We start from the raw sequence: 19,592 nt of genomic DNA, 5'->3' as shown, positions 1-19,592 counted from the left end.
GCTTATTGTGCGCATTACAATGATCTTGCTATAACGACGAAATGATGAGTTCCAAATTCTTTGGCAAACAATATTGCAAAGTTGTCTTTGCGTTTCCATTGTTGCTGTCTTAACTTGTAATGTCTTTGTTTCAGATATAGGTGCTGCATGGACAACTTAAAAGATTGCTTTGGATCGCTTCATTGTATTATAGGTTTAATTACCATTCAATTTCTCTGGGTTCTGTAATATTTTTCAAAGCCTTGCAGTGATGTAATATTTAGTTAGTTTTTATAGTTCTTTCGCGCATTTTTCTTTGGTGCTTGTGGTAAGTGAGGCTATCCGACGTAAATCAATGTGCGTAAATATTCTCAAGTATCTAAATCACGAATTCCCATCCCTTAAACGGCCCAATTAAGCGAAATCACATATGTGCCGCTCGCAAAATCCTAAAGCGCCTATTACTAATGCAGATATAAACAGCTACTAAACGGGCTGGCCCACTTACTTATTGGGCCACCCACTTGATTTACTTGTGGACCCCACACTCTAAGTGGGCCGGCCCACTTGCTTTAAGGTGGACCCACCCACAACCGGGCCGGCCCACTAACTAGTTGGGCCAGCCCAATTGCTTTTGTGGTGGACCCCACATACTAAATGGGCCGGCCCTTTAAGACCAAAGTGGGACCCACCGGGGTTTTTGGCCCGCCCACTCTCTTGTTGGGCCGCCCACTTGCTATATGGTGGACCCCACATACTAAACGGGCCGCCTTTTAAGAGGAAAGTGGGACCCACTTGTGTTTTTTGGCCGACCCACTAGCGTGTTGGGCCGGCCCACTTGCTATATGGTGGACCCCACATACTAAATGGGCGGCCCTTTAACAGAAAGTGGGACCCACTGTGTTTTTGGCCGGCCCACTATCTTGTTGGACCGGCCCACTTGCTATATGGTGGACCCCACATACTAAATGGGCCGGCCCTTTAATCGGAAAGTGGGACCCACTGTGTTTTTAGCCGCCCACTATCTTGTTGGGCCGACCACTTGCTATATGGTGGACCCCACATACTAAATGGGCCACCCTTTAACTGGAAAGTGGGACCCACTGTGTTTTTGGCCCGCCCACTATCTTGTTGGGCGGCCCACTTGCTATATGGTGGACCCCACATACTAAATGGGTGGCCCTTTAACAGAAAGTGGGACCCACTTGTGCTTTTGGTCCGGCCCATCGGCTTGTTGGGCCGGCCATTGATCTAATGTGGACCCCACGTACTAAATGGGCCTAGATAGCAGAAAGTGGGACCCACATGCTAATTGGGCCGCCCAATAATTTTTGGGCCGGCCCACTTGCTTTAATGTGGACCCCACTTTGTAAATGGGCCGCCCGATACCAGAAAGTGGGTCCCACATGTCTTGTGGGCGCCCTTTTGCCTCGTTGGACCGTCAAACGAGTGCATTCGGCCCGGCCCACATGCTTAGTGGGCCGGCCCATTAAAGTTTTGACCAGTCAACTTTAGAGGTTAGGCTCGGCCCACGTAACTAATGGACCAGCCCAGCTATATAGTTGACCGGTCAAACTAAGTCAGCTGACCCGGCCCGCAAACTTAATGGGTCGGCCCGCTTAAGACGTGGCAGGCCTCGTGTGGGCCTACCATCTACCACGGGGTTTCAGCCGGTTAACGCCGTTAATCGCGATTAACGGCGTCGCACGTGTCGGTTGCATGACGTCGGCGATCAACGGGCTCCCGGAAACACTTGGGCAACGGTCCGATTTTCCGTGGCGAAGGCGCCCAAAGCGCGACGGACCGAAAAAATCGTCGTAGGACTTTGCCTGACGCAGTTTCCACAACAGAACCCATATCGTCGGGTTAGGCCCATAGGCGACGAAAAATACCCCTTAGCGGACGATTTTGAGACGTTGTCTATCAGAACTTTTCTTGTAGTGCTACCCAAGCTAGGACTCCCACTAGAGGTGGGAGTTCCACCTTCCATGGAGGGGGTGGCCGGCCCCCCTTGGGGGAGTCCACTTGGGACTCCTCCCCCACTAGGGTTGGCCGGCCATGGAGGTGGAGTCCCTCCGGGACTCCACCTTCCTTGGTGGTTTCTTCCGAACTTTTCTAGAACCTTCTAGAACCTTCCGCATCATTTTAATTCACATAAAATGACATCCTATATATGAATCTTATTCTCCGGACCATTCCGGAACTCCTCGTGATGTCTGGGGTCTCATCCGGGACTCCGAACAAATATTCGAACTCCATTCCATATTCAAGTTCTACCATTTCAACATCCAACTTTAAGTGTGTCACCCTACGGTTCGTGAACTATGCGGACATGGTTGAGTACTCACTCCGACCAATAACCAATAGCGGGATCTGGAGATCCATAATGGCTCCCACATATTCAACGATAACTTTAGTGATCGAATGAACCATTCACATACGATACCAATTCCCTTTGTCACGCGATATTTTACTTATCCGAGGTTTGATCTTCGGTATCACTCTATACCTTGTTCAACCTCGTCTCCTGAGAAGTACTCTTTACTCGTACGGTGGTATGTGGTCTCTTATGAACTTATTCATATGCTTGCAAGACATTAGACGACATTCCACCGAGAGGGCCCAGAGTATATCTATCCGTCATTGGGATGGACAAATCCCACTGTTGATCCATATGCCTCAACTCATACTTTCCGGATACTTAATCCCACCTTTATAACCACCCATTTACGCAGTGGCGTTTGGTGTAATCAAAGTACCTTTCCGGTATAAGTGATTTACATGATCTCATGGTCATAAGGACTAGGTAACTATGTATCGAAAGCTTATAGCAAATAACTTAATGACGAGATCTTATGCTATGCTTAATTGGGTGTGTCCATTACATCATTCATACAATGATATAACCTTGTTATTAATAACATCCAATGTTCATGATTATGAAACTAATCATCTATTAATCAACAAGCTAGTTAAGAGGCATCCTAGGGACTCTTTGTTTGTCTACATATCACACATGTACTAATGTTTCGGCTAATACAATTATAGCATGATATATAAAACATTTATCATAAACATAAAGATATAAATAATAACCACTTTATTATTGCCTCTAGGGCATATCTCCTTCAATAGAATAGGATAGAGGTAACCGAGAGTGGAGCACGCGATGACACGGAGATGATTCCCGTAGTTCCCTTCCTTTGCAAGAAGGTACGTCTACGTTTGGAGGAGTGTGGTTGCTACGAAAGCCAAACCAACAGCCACGAAGGCTTCACTCAGATCTCCGGTGAGCAACGCCACGAAGGCCTAGCCCACTTCCACTAAGGGATTTCCTCGAGGCGGAAACCGGGCCTTTACAAGGTTCTTGGGGCACACATCCACAACCGAATTGGAGGCTCCCAAATCTGTTACAACACAACAATCAACAACAATACATCAACACAAATCAACTAGGGAACCAAATAGGAACACTAGCATGAGATCCCTCAAACAAGAGAGGGGGAAATGAAGAACGCTTCGGTGAGGATGTAGATCGGTGTCTTCTCCTTCGAATCTCCAAAGATCAAGAGCTTTGGTTAGGGGAGGAAGGAGATCTTGCAAATCTTGTGTTCTTGAGGTGGCTCTAATGGTGGTGAAGCTTGGCAGATTTTTCTTGCAATAATTGAGCACGTTGTCCCTTTGGAGAAGAAAGCTATTTATATGATTGGAGCTCTCAGATCTGACCGTTGGGGATGAATTCCACTTACACCGGAAGTTCCGGCCAGGATGGCCGGAAGTTCCGGCTTCCACCGGAAGTACCGGCCATTAGGGCCGGAACTTCCGCCTTCGACAAATGCCCTGCACAACAAAAGATGGGGCGGAACTTGGGCGGAAATTCCGGTGACCGGAAGTTCCGGCCAAGTTCCGGAATCTTGCGAAAACCTTACTGGACTATACTGAGCCACAATTCGAGAATTCCGGAACTTGTCCGGAAGTTGGGCGGAAGTTCCGCTGACCGGAACTTCCGGCCAACTCCACCGGAACTTCCGGTCAGGAAGAAAAAAGCTGAGCACAGACGACGCTGAGAAGCTTCTGCTGAACAAGCCAGGGCGGAACTTCCGCCTGCTGGGGCCGGAACTTCCGCCAGAGACAGAAAACCTGCAGAACTTCGTAAACAGCCTATACCAATTCACCGATCCAACATATTTCTTGATAGCTTGTACCTGTCTACATCAACACACATAAAAATATACATAGTGTTGACATCAAACACACAAAACCCAAAAGGGCGGGAAATGTTCTTTCACAACCCCGACTCATTCTTTTGGCGAGAGGCGAAAAAGGAGAAAGAAAAGGAAAAGAAAGAATCGGGTTTTAGAAACCCGATATTAGTGAATCAGGTTAGGCGACCCCGAGATTCCCGCATATTTCGGGTTACTCTACACCGATTTTGAAATTTCGGGTTCCTCTACCCTAATTCTGAAATTTCAGGTTCCTCTACCCCAATTCCTTCTTTTTCTTTTTCCAACGCGCGGAAACAGGATTAGTCGCGTTCCTCTACCCTGATTTTGAAATTTCGGGTTCCTCTACCTCGAGTTTTAAATTTCGGGTTTCCTGAACCCGACAGTGTATTATTCCTGGAATATCTTAAAACCGAGTATTATTTCTAAAATAAACAAAAAAATGTGTATTATTTTAAAAAAATTGCCAGTTCACGGTTTTATTTATATTTTCTATTTCTTTTATTTTTTTTTCTTTCCTTTTTATTTTATGTTTCTATTTTGTTTATTTTTATTTTTTTTGTTTCTTTTTATTTATCATTTTTATTTCATTTTTGTTTTTTTGCTTCTTTTTGTTTTTTTGTTTCTTTTCTATTTATTTTATTTCTGTTCAAATATTCAAATTTTAAAAATGTTCAAATTTGAAATACGTTCAAATTTAAAAAATTGTTCATATTTGGAAAATGTACAAATTTAAAATCTGTTTATATTCAAAAAAAAATTGAAAAACGTTCAAAATTTTGAAAAATTGTGCAATCTTAAAAATGTTCAAAATATTTTGATTTTTTGAAAATTTCTAATTTTAAAGTAAAACTAAAAATTCTAAATCTTTCGGATTCTAAAATTCTCAAATCTAAAAATATTTCATGTTTTGAAAAATGTAAAAATAAAAACACAGATAAGAAAAAGGAAAAGAGGAAAACAAATAAAAAAAGAGCTAAGAGGAACGGTGGGCTGGCTCAAACACTGGGGGTGTGCGGCGCCTGGTCCGTGCCGACCAGGTCGCGCGCGAGCCTATACACCGAGCGGGTCGGTGCGAACGCGGTTTGACCCGGTGCGAACGCAGTGCCGCACACCCCCGACCCGGCGGCTGTATAATGGTCGTGGCCCAGGTAAGTTACTTTTTTTCCTTATTCTGTTTTTTCTTTTTTATTTATATTTTCGTTTGTTAAAAGCTGAATTGTTTTTAAATCCGAAAGTTATAACTTTTTGATTTTTAAAAAATTCTAATTTTTTCAAAAGTAATTTTTAAAACAAAATATTTTCAAAATTGTAACATTTTTCAAATTTTAATATTTTATAGATTGAACATTTTTCAATTTTTTTAATTTGAATATTTTGAAAATAAACATATTTTAAATTTGAACAATTTTCAAATCTGAACACATATCAAATTGAATATTTTCGAATTTGTACATTTTACAAAGTTGAACTATTTTTCTAATTTGAATTTTTCGATTTTGAACAAAAAATAAAATAATACATAAAAGAAAAGAAACAAAAAAAAAGATAAAAGAAAAACAAACAAAAGAGAAAAGAAAAAACGGAAACAGAAAACAGAAGACAGAAAAAACGTAAATGGGCCAGGCCCAATACCTCGACCAGGGTGTGTGGTGCCTGGTAGGCACCAACCTGATCGGTGTATAGGATTTTCCCAGGTCGGCGGGAGCTCCTATTCAGCGCTCGTTGCGTCCATTACAGGGGTAACGCCTGAGGCATCATTCTCCATGGGTTGGCACATTAGCACTACCTCGCCTAGTGCACAAGTTCGATAAGCACTTAATTTTTCGTCGCTCTTGCAAAACATCTACGGAGTATCTTTCTTTTCGATCTTTTTGGTCAATTTTGAAATATTTAGCGAAAATAAAATATACAGATTCTGAAATGCTTAAATTAAAAATTGTTTAGATTTTGAAAAAAATTCAGAATTTTAAAACATAAATATTTTGAAAAATGTTCATATTTGAGAAACATTTAGTTTAAAAATTTGTTAGGACTAAAAGAGTTCAAATTTAAAAAGTATTTTCTTTAGAAATTGTTCGGATTTGTCAATTGTTTGTATTTTGAAAAATGTTCAGAATTTTAAAACATAAAGGTTTTGAAAATTGTTCAAAATTTTAAAAAATGTTCATATTTGAGAAACATTTAGTTTGAAATTTTGTTAGGACTAGATTTCAAATTTAAAACTATTTTTTAGAAATTGTTTAGATTTGTAAATTGTTTGTATTTTAAAAAAATGTTCAAATTTGAGAAACATTCAGATTTTGAAAATTTGCTCGGATTAAAAGAAGTTCAATTTTAAAAAGTATATATTTTGATAAATTGTTCATATTTTGACAAATGTTCAAATTTAAAAAAAACATTAAAATTTTGAAAATTGTTTGGATTTGAAAAGTGTTCAATTATAAATTGTTCGTATTTTAAAAAGTTATTCAAATGCGAAAATTGTTCGTATTTTAAATAATGTTTATATTGTGAAAAAAATAGAGCAAAACAAAAAAGTAAATAGAAAACCAAAAAATTAGAAAAACTAGAGAAAACCGGCTTAGAGAAACAAAACAGAAAACCACCACAAAATCCAACCGGATGGTTCTGGAACTTTCCTAAAACTCGAATGCGATTTTCCTGCTAGGCCGGCTGGTTAAGAGGGTTTAGCGATGGTATGCGTTTAATGGCTAATGGAGGCAAAGAGCGTTAAATAGGGATTGCCCAGATCGGCACGCAGCACCTCCCTCAAAGGCCAGCGGATGCGGATTGCAAGTATACAAGCTTCGGCCCAGCCCAATTAACCAATCAACTCCGTTTCGACGGCTGTAGCCCACTGACAAGTTACAGACGAACATTTGCCCTTCTCTTCTTCTGCTTCCTCTACGGCCGGCGTCCTCTCCCGACACGATGCGCCATGCGACCTCCAAGGCGGCCGGGAAGGAGAAGGGCAGGAGGAAGGGCGGCGGCGGCGGCGCCAGCGCCGGAGAGGATCTTCTCACCGACCGCGTCCTCTCCCTCCGCGCCCGCCTCAACGACGCCATCTCCCTCGGCCTCGCCAGGTAATGTACAGCGTCCGCCCCCCCTGCTACCAATTCCCAATCCATAGCCCCGTCTTCCCTTCTCCCAGAAACAGGGGCAGAGTAGATTTTTCTTAGGTATCTTGATAAGTAAGCCTCGCCCAGTGATTTAGTTAGCCGCTGCGTTGTAGCGTAAGGTGGGGATAAGCTATGTAGTTTTATCTTGGTACGATTTTATGATACTGGTCCGAAAACCAAATTCGAGGACTAGAAATTTTTCGAACGCCTACAGTTTCGCCAATATGTCTGTTCTTTAGAAACTAGCTGGAACTCAATTAGTTTTGCTTGGGTTACCAGCTTATACAAATATAATGACGGTAAAGTATTATAAATGAACTGCCTAGCACAAACAGAAGCAGCCCCAGGCCTACTACATTCAATCACAGCAAATATGATCCATTTAGAGGCACAAAACAAAGCACATTCAGATGGAAGATCCACCAATTGGCAAATTATAGTAATTAGGAGTAATATCCTAGCTCATGCGCACCTGCTTCCCATGTAAGTGGCTGCACTTCGAGCAGCTGCTTGAGCCTATTAGAGCATGTCTAGCAGGCCCCTTATATTTCTGCCCCGTATCTCGCTGCTTTTTCGCCCCGTATCGAAAAGTTGCCAACGGAAGAGCCATTCCGTCTAGCAGAACCCGTATTTCGCCCCGTATTTTCAAAAATAAAAACCCCGGGAAGTTCGATTTCATTGATCATACTACGGATCATACATACGGATCAACGATTCTACATCCAGAATGCGCGATCCTACTCGGGGAGGTCGACTAGGTACGAGTCCGCCTCCGCCTCCGCCTCCCGCAACTCCGCCTCCTTCGTGGCGGCGATGGCCGCCGCCACCTCTTCCTCCTCCGCCCTCTTCCTCTTGGCGTCGTCCTTGAGGAACTGCCGTAGCTCCTTCAACAAGTCGGGGGCCTCCTCGTCATCGCCGGCGAGCGGAGCTCCTCTAGCGCTGGTGCTCCCGCTGCTCCAAGCCTCCTTCGCCCAGCGGCGGCGCTCCCAGTCGGCGCGCCACTCGTCGAACTTGGGCCCGCTCATCGGCTTCATCGGAGGATCCTCGTTGTACCAGCGCCCACCCGCCGCGAAGTCAACGAGCTTCGGCGGGACGTACGCGGCGCCGGCGTACCTGCAGGCCAAACGCCGGCTCCCGGCGGTGGATCTCTTGCATTGCCGCCGCCACGCATCCTCCACGTTGTCCGGCGAGCGGGATCGCTTCGATCCGCTCGCCGGCGAGGCGGTACTGCGGCGGCGGGCGTCCATGCCGGATCTGGGGTGGAATGCGGCGCGGGGGAGCAACTAATTGCTCGCCGGAGCAGGAAGAGGAGGCGGCGGCGCACGGCGGAGCTAGGGTTGCGAGTGAGGGGTTAACCCCTCACTCGCACCTGCGCCCACTATAAGTACGGGGCGACGGGGCCGATTTCCTGGGCCCCGTATTCCGCCGAAACGGGCCGGCCCGAATACGGGGCCTGCTAGACGCCCAAACTCGCGCCGGCCCCGTATCCCGCCGGAATTTTACGTGGTGGGCGGGTTATACGGGGCCTATTAGACATGCTCTTAGCTTTTATCATGGGCTTCTGTACGCTGTTATCCCCAACGGAACCTGTATATTAAACCTTTCGGTTTTTAAGGGATTTTTTATAAAGCTGGGCTATAAGCTTCGCTCTGAAAACATTTTTAGAAGAAGCAAAGAAATGTGAAGTGTTCTTAGCTCTTGTATTTATCATCATGTTAGGTCTAATGGCCACGGTGCAAAGAAATGGCAGTCTACTGGTGCTGGAATTCAATCTCTCGCGCTCAAAGCAGTGGCTCCTTTTCTTAGTTGTTTGTCGAATGAAATGTTGCGGCTTCCTCCTATAAAGGTAAACCGGTAGTCAATTTGGGATATCTAAAAATAACTGTCCGTTGCAGGGGAAGTTATGAAAATAAACTGTACGGCCGTGATCACTTTATTTTTTAAAAACCAGGAGTCAGTTTCAGATATTGTCGTGCTCTTGGAGGGTGCTCTTCAAACAAAGAATGTTTCGATCGTGATCCAAGCGGCAGATGTGAGCTTAAAGTTAGTTTCCAGCGTAGGCAATTCAGTTTGCCAATACCCAGTTGTGGAGATTGTTAGGGCTCTTTCATGCCACTTATTGCAAGGGCAATGAAGTTGTGAAAAAAAGCTGTGCGGTTGTGACCACTTTATTTTTTTTAAATCAGGAGTCGGTTTCAGATATTGTCGTGCTCTTGGAGGGTGCTCTTCAAACAAAGAATGTTTCGATCGTGATCCAAGCGGCATATTTTTTTCCGATAAAAGGTGCTTTATTACTCAAAAAGTTCTAAGCATTACACCCAGCATCTGCATAATTAAGATGTACACAGCGGTTCAAAGTATCAAAAAGATCAAACAACGTGATCGTAGATGAAACAAAGGATAAAACAGAATACAATCTCCAGCCTAATTGGTCTCAATGCGCCTATTATGCTGCCACCCATGTTGGGAAATAAACTCCTTCGCCGTGTTCTCCAATCACCTCCGTATAGAGGTCGCGATCCTCCAAACGCTGAAGTGGCGACCATAAACGGAGCAAAGCCGTAGCGCGGTAAACAGCCTGCAAAAGAGAAGAATTTTTATCATTAAAAACCTTGTCATTTCTACATAGCCAAAGCGACCATGCAACAGCAGTCACACCCATCCTGATAAGCGTTTTATACCTAGGGTCAACCCCGTTTAACCAGTTGCCGAAAATATTTGCAACGCTAGGTTATCTGTAGTTAGAATCACACCCTGACGAAGATACCATGCAAACACCTTTGTTTTCAAAGGTATCTTCATCTTCCAAATGGATTTTTTTATTAACAACCAGTTGAAGAGGTATAATTAAAGCTTTGTACATGGAGCTTACTGAGAATTTACCATTCTTGCTAAGACTCCAACGAAATTCATCAACACCTGAACCAGCTGAATTGAAGCTAATCTAAGTAGCAATTCATTCCATGTAGCCAGTCTGGGTCCAATAAGATCGCGCCTGAACGTCATAGAGGGTGGAGAAGTTTCCATCACCTTCTGCAATGTATCCCCCTTATGACGAATAATATTGTACAAAGCAGGATATTGTTCTCGAAGAGTAGTTGATCCCAACCACCTATCCGCACAGAACCTTATCTTAGACCCATTCCTAATGGAGAAGGAACCGAAAGGGAAAAAGTGTTTTTTTGTTACCATAATGCCAGCCCAAAAGTGAGAATCTGCAGGTTTCCATATCACCTGAGATATCGCTTTTAAGCCCACATACTTTTTCCGCAATAGTTGTTGCCATCTGCCATGGCCAGCCATTTTCCTAGCAAGACCCTGTTTTTAACTTCAAGATCATGAACTCCCAGTCCACCTTGATCTTTTGTACGGCAAACAACACTCAATTTGGTCAACCGATATTAGATCCAAGAGAAAAGATATTATTATCATGGAAAAAAATAGCGCGCTATTCCAACGCTAATAGCATGCTATAGCATAGCCGACACTACGCTATTTCGGCGCTATTCGCGTTAATAGCACGCTATAACATGCTAATAGCGTATTTTTAGACCCACGCTATTTTATTATAGCGTGCTATTTTTTTCCTTGATTATTATACTCTGTCTACTTTTTTCTTGGAATTACAAAGACATCAGTAGGCAGCGGCCGATGGATTTCTTTTTGTGATGATAATTGAAGTTCGTTTGGAACTTGTAAAGCAGTTATCTGCCTGTTTTCTGCCGGTTTCCTTGTACTAAATAGTTCAGTTTGAAATCTATATGACTTTTAATGAATTCAGAAGCAGCGCATGGTTTGTAGAATATTTTGGTACCTGACTTTTCAATTTGGACGCGCAGGACCAGCTAGGAAGCGCCCCATGGGGCGCTCCAGCCTCCTCGCGCGTCCGTTTCCGTTGGTCGAAATAGTCGAAATCGACCGCGCGTCCATTTGTGTCGGGGTGGCTCCAGCGGTACGACGCATTTTTTTGCCGAATCATTTTTTTTAAACATGAAACATAATTTACATAGTTAAAACATGAAAAAAAAAACCTAACACCTATTGCTGCTCCTCGTCGCTGTCGAGCACGATGAGCTCTGGCATCACCCACGACCAGTAGCTCCGGCCTCAGTGCATCAGCAAAACCAGCCATTGTTAACTCAGAAAATTGCCTACAATTAGGTTTTTGGATTGTTGGATAATTAGGCACAATTTTCATGATTAATTTTAGAATATAAAACATAATGACAGCAACTACTAACATGTGAAACTCGAACATACTAGATGCATTAATCAACATGAGTAGCAGCAGCGCAAACGGTAAAGCATCCATCACTAAACAGATCGAGATATGTCGCACGTACCGATCTGGTGGAGGTGGAGGTGGCGGTGGAGGTGTAGCAGATGATGTCGCAGCAGTAACGTTGTTGATGACAACGTTATTGACGACAGGGACGACGGATCGAAGTAGACGGCGTTGAAGACGACGGTAGGCAGCACCGCCAGACTTGGCCGGAAGGCGACCCGTGATGAAGAGCTTGAGCAGTCGCGCAGAGCGCTTCCCAAAAACCTAATTCGCCCTCTCCCGTACAGGATCGCAAGGACGAGCGGTTCCGGAGACCTACTCTCCCGTCCGCCAATGCACGTCGGCGCGCGGGATGGAGTAGGCTACGATGGCGGCGCAAGCAGAGAGAGGTGGAAGCCCTAACTCGTGTTTTAAGGCAAGAGATTATATAGGCTCGAGAAACCCTAGGCAACGTGGGCCATGCCCACGTCGCACGAACTTTTCGAGTCGGTTACAGATAGCCCACGATCCGGGAGCGACCCGAACCAACTAACTGCGACGTGTCCGTCTAGGACTCTGTTCGTTTTTCTGAGCTGCAAAAAGTAAGAAAAGTCTCGGCTCGAGGCTCAATCCACTCACCACGAGTGCGTCGCGACGTGTCGAGACGAGCGAGGAGGAGGAGGAGCGCGCTTGTAGCACTCCTATTCTCACTAACTTACTAGTGGTGGAACAACCCACCTTATAAGGTGGTCTAACTTCCTCCCAACTTTCCATGTGGGACTAAACTTCCCACCTCTTGCCACTCCCTAGTGAGCTGCCACCAACTTGGGTTTAAACTCACAAGGCTGCCACTAAGTGGGCTTTGAGATTTATAGGAAAAACCTGAAATCGAGTATGGGCCACCAAATGTGAGCCCAATATTTCAACAGTACCGAGACGCGGCGTGGCACGAACTCCTCCGGAGTTTTAATCCGTTTCATGAATTGATCGGCCTCAAAATTTCCGTGCCAATTTGGTAGTCCAATCACACCCATGAATGAGACTAAACCTTGCCCGCGGTCAAAGGCAAAAATTTGGTAGTCCAATCACACCCATGAATGAGACTAAAATCATTTGCATCTTGTGATGTATAAGTTTTTACAAAATGCAATGTGATTAATTATAAATAAACAAACCATAACATAAATCTAAAATCGTAACTTGAAAGATCAATTACAATTTTAAATCAATAATAATGATTCGCAAAGTATGAAAAACTTACTATACATTTACTTCGATTTTTTTCTACAAAATCAGTAGACCATCACTGTTTTTTTACATCATGTATCCATATGTATTATAACAACCGACCAGTTTATCCTCTGTAATATATATTCTTTTACTTGTGGCCAATGCCCGGTTTATTTACTTTTGTGATTTTAGGACGAGTTAAACATTGTCACCTATTTATACCAAACTTTTTTACTTTTCCATGACCCGTTTTAACATATTTATGTTTTTTACTGATACTACTTCTACATACACTATGTTTAACACTATTTTCAGTTGTATGTAGCATCATTGAATATAAAATGTTACTACCATATTTTAGTATTCTAAATATATCTTCAATTGCTAAATGGAATATGTAGTTTTTGGGGGAAAGGGATTTTTATATTTAATTTACGGTGTAATCTTTTGTTATATTGGATTTCACCTGAAATGTAAGCAAACAAAACATGCACATTACTGAAGGAAATAAGTTTTGTCCTTCGTTGCATTCTGATGCGTTTATGTATCCTTTATTCCTTTGTCCATATTATATTATATCATAGTATATGTGTTGTAACAAATAAGTCACCAGAGGTTTCTAGGGTATACTAATGTTTAGTTTGGATATGAAAAAATAGAGGTTTCGTGTGCACAAAATGTCCATATTTTCCACAACGGGGAGGGCAAAATATCAAGGGAATTATTTAGTGAGAGATGGGGGGAAAAACAGGCAGGGCATGGCAATATTCCCCAGAAGGCAGGATAGCTACGGAAAAAATATCTTTTTGAAGAAGTTAAACGGCAGTGCAAGAACAAACAGAGTGCCAGTTCAAAGAAAAAAAAAGAACAAACAGAGTGAGTAAAAAAACTAACTCGTGTGATCTTGGGCCAAATGGTGGCCTTTATTCTTCTTGAGAGTGGCCGAAACTGTGAGTTCACGCAGAGGCAAATGGGCTTTGCCGGGAGAATATTTCAGCGTTGTTAGGAAAAAGGACCCAAACAGAAATGCCGATAGAACGGGCTGGTACATCATGGAAGCAAGCCAGTGTGCTCCCGCGTTCCAGGTACTCTTATCTGAAACCGATCGATTCCTCCGTCCATTCCTGCACGTAGGCTGCAGAATTGCGAGTGCACGCCAAGGCTAGACTAGCAGTACAGCATGTATACGGATTTAAGCAACAGCAAGCACATATACGTACGTACGTAACGCAGCGGCAGCAATGTGCAGCAGTACCCGTACCGTACGCTTGAGCATACTGTAGTCTGTACTGTACCGGCCGGACGAGCCAGCAACGAGACATAACACTGTTTCATTCCACCCAGCCCATGCACGATACATGCTCTGAATTTCCCCTCGATACATAACACTGTTGTGCAGTAATAAAGTCATCTCGAGCGGTCTGATGAAAATAGATGTAAAATAACTGCTTACATTGGCGTGGCTAAAAATTAGGTTTGCACGCTATTTCAGCTGCACGACACAGGCCGAGACATAAACGTGAATTAAATTTGCGTCAAGAATGTCTTTGCTCGGACACTGTTCGCGCGTCCCTGTGGCTTGCTTGGTCCTCTGTTTCCTCTCTAATTAATTAATTGCTCATGTGTGATGGCCATTGGTGACAACACAAAAGACATTTCCTTCTATCTTCTCTCTAATTAATGCATGATCTATACTAGTCTGTCATCTGTGATCAAAAAATTGGTACTACCGCTAAAGCAAAGGTAGACCCATATGATAAGTTAAAAAATGTTGTTTTTGTATCTACGCCCGATACAAACGGATCGAAACAGACATAAATTGTATCCAAAATTCATCAGAGTGCTGAAGATGCCCTATTAAAACGATAGAAATAGGCATAATAATTCACTATGTGCGATGTCGCCCGTCGATCGATCCACGGAGTACCGACACGCGGCGTGGCACGAACTCCTCTGGAGTTTTAATCCGTTTCATGAATTGATCGGCCTCAAAATTTCCGTGCTAATTTGGTAGCCATCTTTAACCACGGAAGGAGACTGCAGTTGCCGTGAAATGGCATTGACCATTATCTGATCTTTGCGCAAACAACACTCCGGGACACGCCAACGGAGGCTACTTGTTTCGATGCGGCCCAGCTTGCAGCCAGGCAACTTGGTTTGTGAAAACCCATTGGCGCCGAGGAAGCCAGCTCATCTCACATGGCTGCGATGGCTACAGGAGAGAGGAGAGGATGCCTTCTAGCTCTAGCCTCTATAGCTATCAGAACCCAATTTGTCAGGAAAAATAAATACTCTACTGTGCATGGCTTGGATCCAACGGGAACAATCGGCTCAATGTATGCATCTACTAGCCTCATCAAACCGCTCTGTATGTAATCGTGTATGCATCAGTCAAAAGGTTCTTCCTTCCATGTGGTTCTCTTGTTAGTACACCAGTAGAGTTTAGGGCAAATGATTGCATGCAGTAGGCAGTACTGGTAGAAAAAGGGTCTTCCATCCAGCCCCATTAGTCCCCAAATATTTGGAACCGTGACTAATGGGACCTTTAGTCGCGGTTCGGGAGGCGAACCGCGACTAAAGGCCTGGACCCAGGGCGCTCGCTGGCCAGCTGGTGCACGTGAGGGGCTGGCCAACCGCGACTATAGGCCTTCGGGCACCTTTAGTCACGGTTTGCCAGGCCAACCGCGACTAAAGCCCCTCCCCTATATATACCCATCCAGCAACCAGCACTTAGCCATTTGGAGCCATTCTCTTCCCAAACTTCACAAGTGGGTGTTAGGTTTGCTTTTGGTTCATCTTATGCACACAAGGTGTTTGATGAAACGCCCCAAGAGCATGAAAAAAACATGATATGAAGTGTCGGAGCCACACTTGAGCTTCCTCATTTATTTTTTCCTCCTCGATCGCGGTTAGCAACTTGAACCTTTCATGTGTCATTGATAAAATATGCATATGTGTGTAGTTCATTATTTAATTTCTATTGTTTGTAGTTAGTTAATTAGTTTAACAAATGCATGATGGTTAATTATATATTTTATATTATAATAATGCAGATGAATCGGCAATGGATGTACGGTAACCGACTCTCCGGCGAGTTCACTACGGGTTTGAAAGATTTCCTCGTAGTGGCTAATGCGAACAAGCAGGGGGGTTTTGTTATCTGTCCATGTGTTGCCTGTAAGAATCAGAAGGGTTACTCTTCCTCAAGAGATGTTCACATGCACCTGCTTCGGCAGGGTTTCATGCCAAGCTATAATTGTTGGACCAAGCATGGAGAAAGAGGGGTTATAATGGAAGAAGATGAAGAAGGGGATGATTTCATCGATGACAACTATCTTGATCATTTCGGTGATACTTTCATGGAGGATGCTGAAGGTGGGGAAGGTGAAGGGGAAGGTGAAGAAGAGGCACGTGATGAGCCCGTTGATGATCTTGGTCGGACCATTGCTGATGCACGGAGAAGCTGCGAAACTGAAAAGGAGAGGGAGAATTTGGATCGCATGTTAGAGGATCACAAAAAGTCGCTGTACCCCGGATGCGATAATGGTCTGAAAAAGCTGGGCTGCACACTGGATTTGCTAAAATGGAAGGCACGGAAGGTGTAGCCGACTCGGGATTTGAAAACTTGCTGAAAATGTTGAAGAATATGTTTCCAAAGAATAACGAGTTGTCCGCCAGTACGTACGAAGCAAAGAAGGTTGTCTGCCCTCTAGGTTTAGAGGTTCTGAAGATACATGCATGCATCAACGACTGCATCCTCTACCGCGGTGAATACGAGAATTTGAATGAATGCCCGGTATGCACTGCATTGCGTTATAAGATCAGAGACGATGACCCTGGTGACGATGTTGAGGGCCAGAAACCCAGGAAGAGCGTTCCCGCCAAGGTGATGTGGTATGCTCCTATAATACCACGGTTGAAACGTCTGTTCAGGAACAAAGAGCATGCCAAGTTGTTGCGATGGCACAAAGAGGACCGTAAGTCGGACGGGCAGTTGAGACACCCCGCAGATGGAACGCAATGGAGAAAGATCGACAGAGAGTTCAAAGATTTTGGTACCGACGCAAGGAACATAAGATTTGGTCTAAGTACAGATGGCATGAATCCTTTTGGCGAGCAGAGCTCCAGCCATAGCACCTGGCCCGTGACTCTATGCATCTACAACCTTTCTCCTTGGTTGTGCATGAAGCGGAAGTTCATTATGATGCCAGTGCTCATCCAAGGTCCGAAGCAACCCGGCAACGACATCGATGTGTACCTAAGGCCATTAGTTGATGAACTTTTACATTTGTGGGGCAGACCTGGTGTACGTGTGTGGGATGAGCACAAAGAAGAGGAATTTGACTTACGAGCGTTGCTTTTCGTAACCATCAACGATTGGCCTGCTCTTAGTAACCTTTCCGGACTGTCAAATAAGGGATACAATGCATGCACGCACTGCTTACATGAGACTGAAAGTGTATATTTGAGAAATTGTAAGAAGCCGTGTACCTTGGGCATCGTCGATTTCTTCCGAAAATTCATCCAGTAAGAAAGAAAGGCAAGCATTACAACGGCAAGGCAGATCACCGGCCGAAGCACCGGAACGATCTTTAGTCTGAGGTATTTGATATGGTCAAGGATTTGAAAGTCATCTTTGGAAAGGGTCCTGGCGGACAATCAGTTCCGCAGGGAGCTGACGGTCCCGCAACCATGTGGAAGAAGAAATCTATATTCTGGGAGCTAGAATATTGGAAAGTCCTAGATGTCCGCTCTGCAATCGACGTGATGCATGTTACAAAGAATATTTGCGTGAACCTCCTAAGCTTCTTGGGCGTGTATGGGAAGACAAATGATACAAAGGAAGCACGGCAGGACCAGCAACGTTTGAAAGACCCTAATGACCGGCATCCGGAATGGTTTCAAGGTCGTGCCATCTACGCTCTGACCAAAGAAGAGAAGGTCATCTTTTTTGAATGCCTGAGAAGTACGAAGGTCCCGTCTGGATTCTCGTCGAATATAAAGGGAATAATAAACATGGAGGACAAAAATTTCCAAAACCTGAAGTCTCACGACTGCCACGTGATTATGACGCAATTGCTTCCGATTGCTTTGAGGGGGCTCCTACCGGAAAATGTTCGAGTAACCATTGTGAAGCTATGTGCATTCCTCAATGCAATCTCTCAGAAGGTAATCAATCCAGAAGATCTACCATGGCTACAGAACGATGTGGTCCAATGTCTTGTCAGTTTCGAGATGGTGTTCCCGCCATCCTTCTTCAATATTATGATGCACCTCCTGGTTCACCTAGTCGAAGAGATTTCCATCCTCGGTCCGGTATTTCTACACAATATGTTCCCCTTTGAGAGGTTCATGGGAGTATTAAAGAAATATGTTCGTAACCGTGCTAGGCCAGAAGGAAGCATTGCCAAGGGCTATGGAAATGAGGAGGTAATTGAGTTCTGTGTTGACTTTGTTCCTGACCTTAAGCCGATTGGTCTTCCTCGATCGCGGCACGAGGGGAGACTAAGTGGAAAAGGCACGATCGGCAGGAAATCAATGATATGTATGGACGGCCATTCTATGACTGAAGCACACCACACAGTTCTGACCAATTCCAGCTTGGTGGCTCCGTACTTTGAGAAACACAAGAATATTTTACGCGAGGACAACCCGGGGAAGCCTGAATCCTGGATTACGAAGGCCCACATGGAGACTTTCGGCAGTTGGTTGAGAAAACATTTAATGAATGACGATCATGTTGTAGATCAGCTGTACATGTTGGCCAAGACACCATCTTCGACTATAACGACTTTCCAAGGGTACGAGATAAATGAGAATACATTTTACACGATCGCCCAAGATAAAAAGAGCACCAACCAAAACAGTGGTGTCCGCTTTGATGCAGCAACCGAGAATGGGCAAAAGGTCACATATTATGGTTACATAGAGGAGATATGTGAACTTGACTATGGACCCTCCTTTAAGGTCCCTTTGTTCCGGTGCAAATGGTTCAAGCTAACAGGAGGTGGGGTAAAGGTGGACCAGCAATACGGAATTACAATGGTGGATTTCAACAATCTTGGTTACCTTGACGAACCATTCGTCCTAGCGAAAGATGTCGCTCAGGTTTTCTATGTGAAGGACATGAGTAGAAAACCGAGGAAACGGAAAGATAAGAAAACGATCAGTACATCATGCGATGATCCAAAGCGCCACATTGTTCTTTCAGGGAAAAGAAACATCGTGGGAGTGGAGGGCAAGACAGACATGTCAGAAGATTATAATATGTTTGGTGAAATTCCGCCCTTCAAAGTGAACACCTACCCAAGCATTAAGTTAAATGATGAGGATGCTCCATGGATACGGCTCAATCGTAAGCAAGCAGGGACACAAGGGAAGAAATGATGTGTAATAATTTATTGTACCAAACTTTGTTGAATGGATCATGTGAATTATATTATCTGTGATGTGTTTGGTGTCCATTTTCGAATGATTCGATTGATTCGAGATACCACTGATGATACATGAAATTTGGAGTGACTAAGGCATACTCCTGCCTAGGCGTATAATGGGAAAAGGACTAGATGAGCCGTAATTGCATGGGATTTGGTGGATCTAGCATTGCCGAAATTGATTGGCCATGCCATAAATACCACTGATGATACATATGAAATTTGGAGTGACTTAGTCATACTCCTGCCTAGGCGTATAATATGCATACTCGTAGTCTTCATAGTCGCCGCCGTTGTACTGGTAGTCGTCGCCTTCTAAGTTGCCGCCGTTGTCGTCGCT

At 44.1% G+C, this 19,592-nt stretch overlaps 1 protein-coding gene across 1 annotated transcript; it reads left to right on the top strand.

Annotated features, from left to right (window-relative positions):
* The first annotated feature begins 7,071 nt into the window (after nucleotides 1-7,071).
* Nucleotides 7,072-9,524, top strand: LOC127315607 (BTB/POZ domain-containing protein At1g04390). The gene is made up of 3 exons (XM_051346078.2): nucleotides 7,072-7,288; nucleotides 9,044-9,170; nucleotides 9,276-9,524. Exons 1-3 carry the CDS (start codon nucleotides 7,137-7,139, stop codon nucleotides 9,456-9,458), a joined length of 462 nt encoding a protein of 153 aa, XP_051202038.1. The 5' UTR covers nucleotides 7,072-7,136; the 3' UTR covers nucleotides 9,459-9,524.
* The last annotated feature ends 10,068 nt before the right edge of the window (nucleotides 9,525-19,592 follow it).

The sequence above is a fragment of the Lolium perenne genome, chromosome 7 (genome assembly GCF_019359855.2).
Source record: "Lolium perenne isolate Kyuss_39 chromosome 7, Kyuss_2.0, whole genome shotgun sequence".
NCBI classification, from domain to species: Eukaryota; Viridiplantae; Streptophyta; class Magnoliopsida; order Poales; family Poaceae; genus Lolium; species Lolium perenne.
This window is presented reverse-complemented; position numbering and strand designations above follow the sequence as displayed.

Bases quoted from the DNA above. Each gene is read 5' to 3' on its own strand.
- LOC127315607 (XM_051346078.2), top strand. From the start codon at position 7,137: ATGCGCCATGCGACCTCCAAGGCGGCCGGGAAGGAGAAGGGCAGGAGG. The intron at 7,289-9,043 runs GTAATGTACAGC...TCATCATGTTAG, and splicing joins ATCTCCCTCGGCCTCGCCAG to GTCTAATGGCCACGGTGCAA. The intron at 9,171-9,275 runs GTAAACCGGTAG...TTTAAAAACCAG, and splicing joins TGCGGCTTCCTCCTATAAAG to GAGTCAGTTTCAGATATTGT.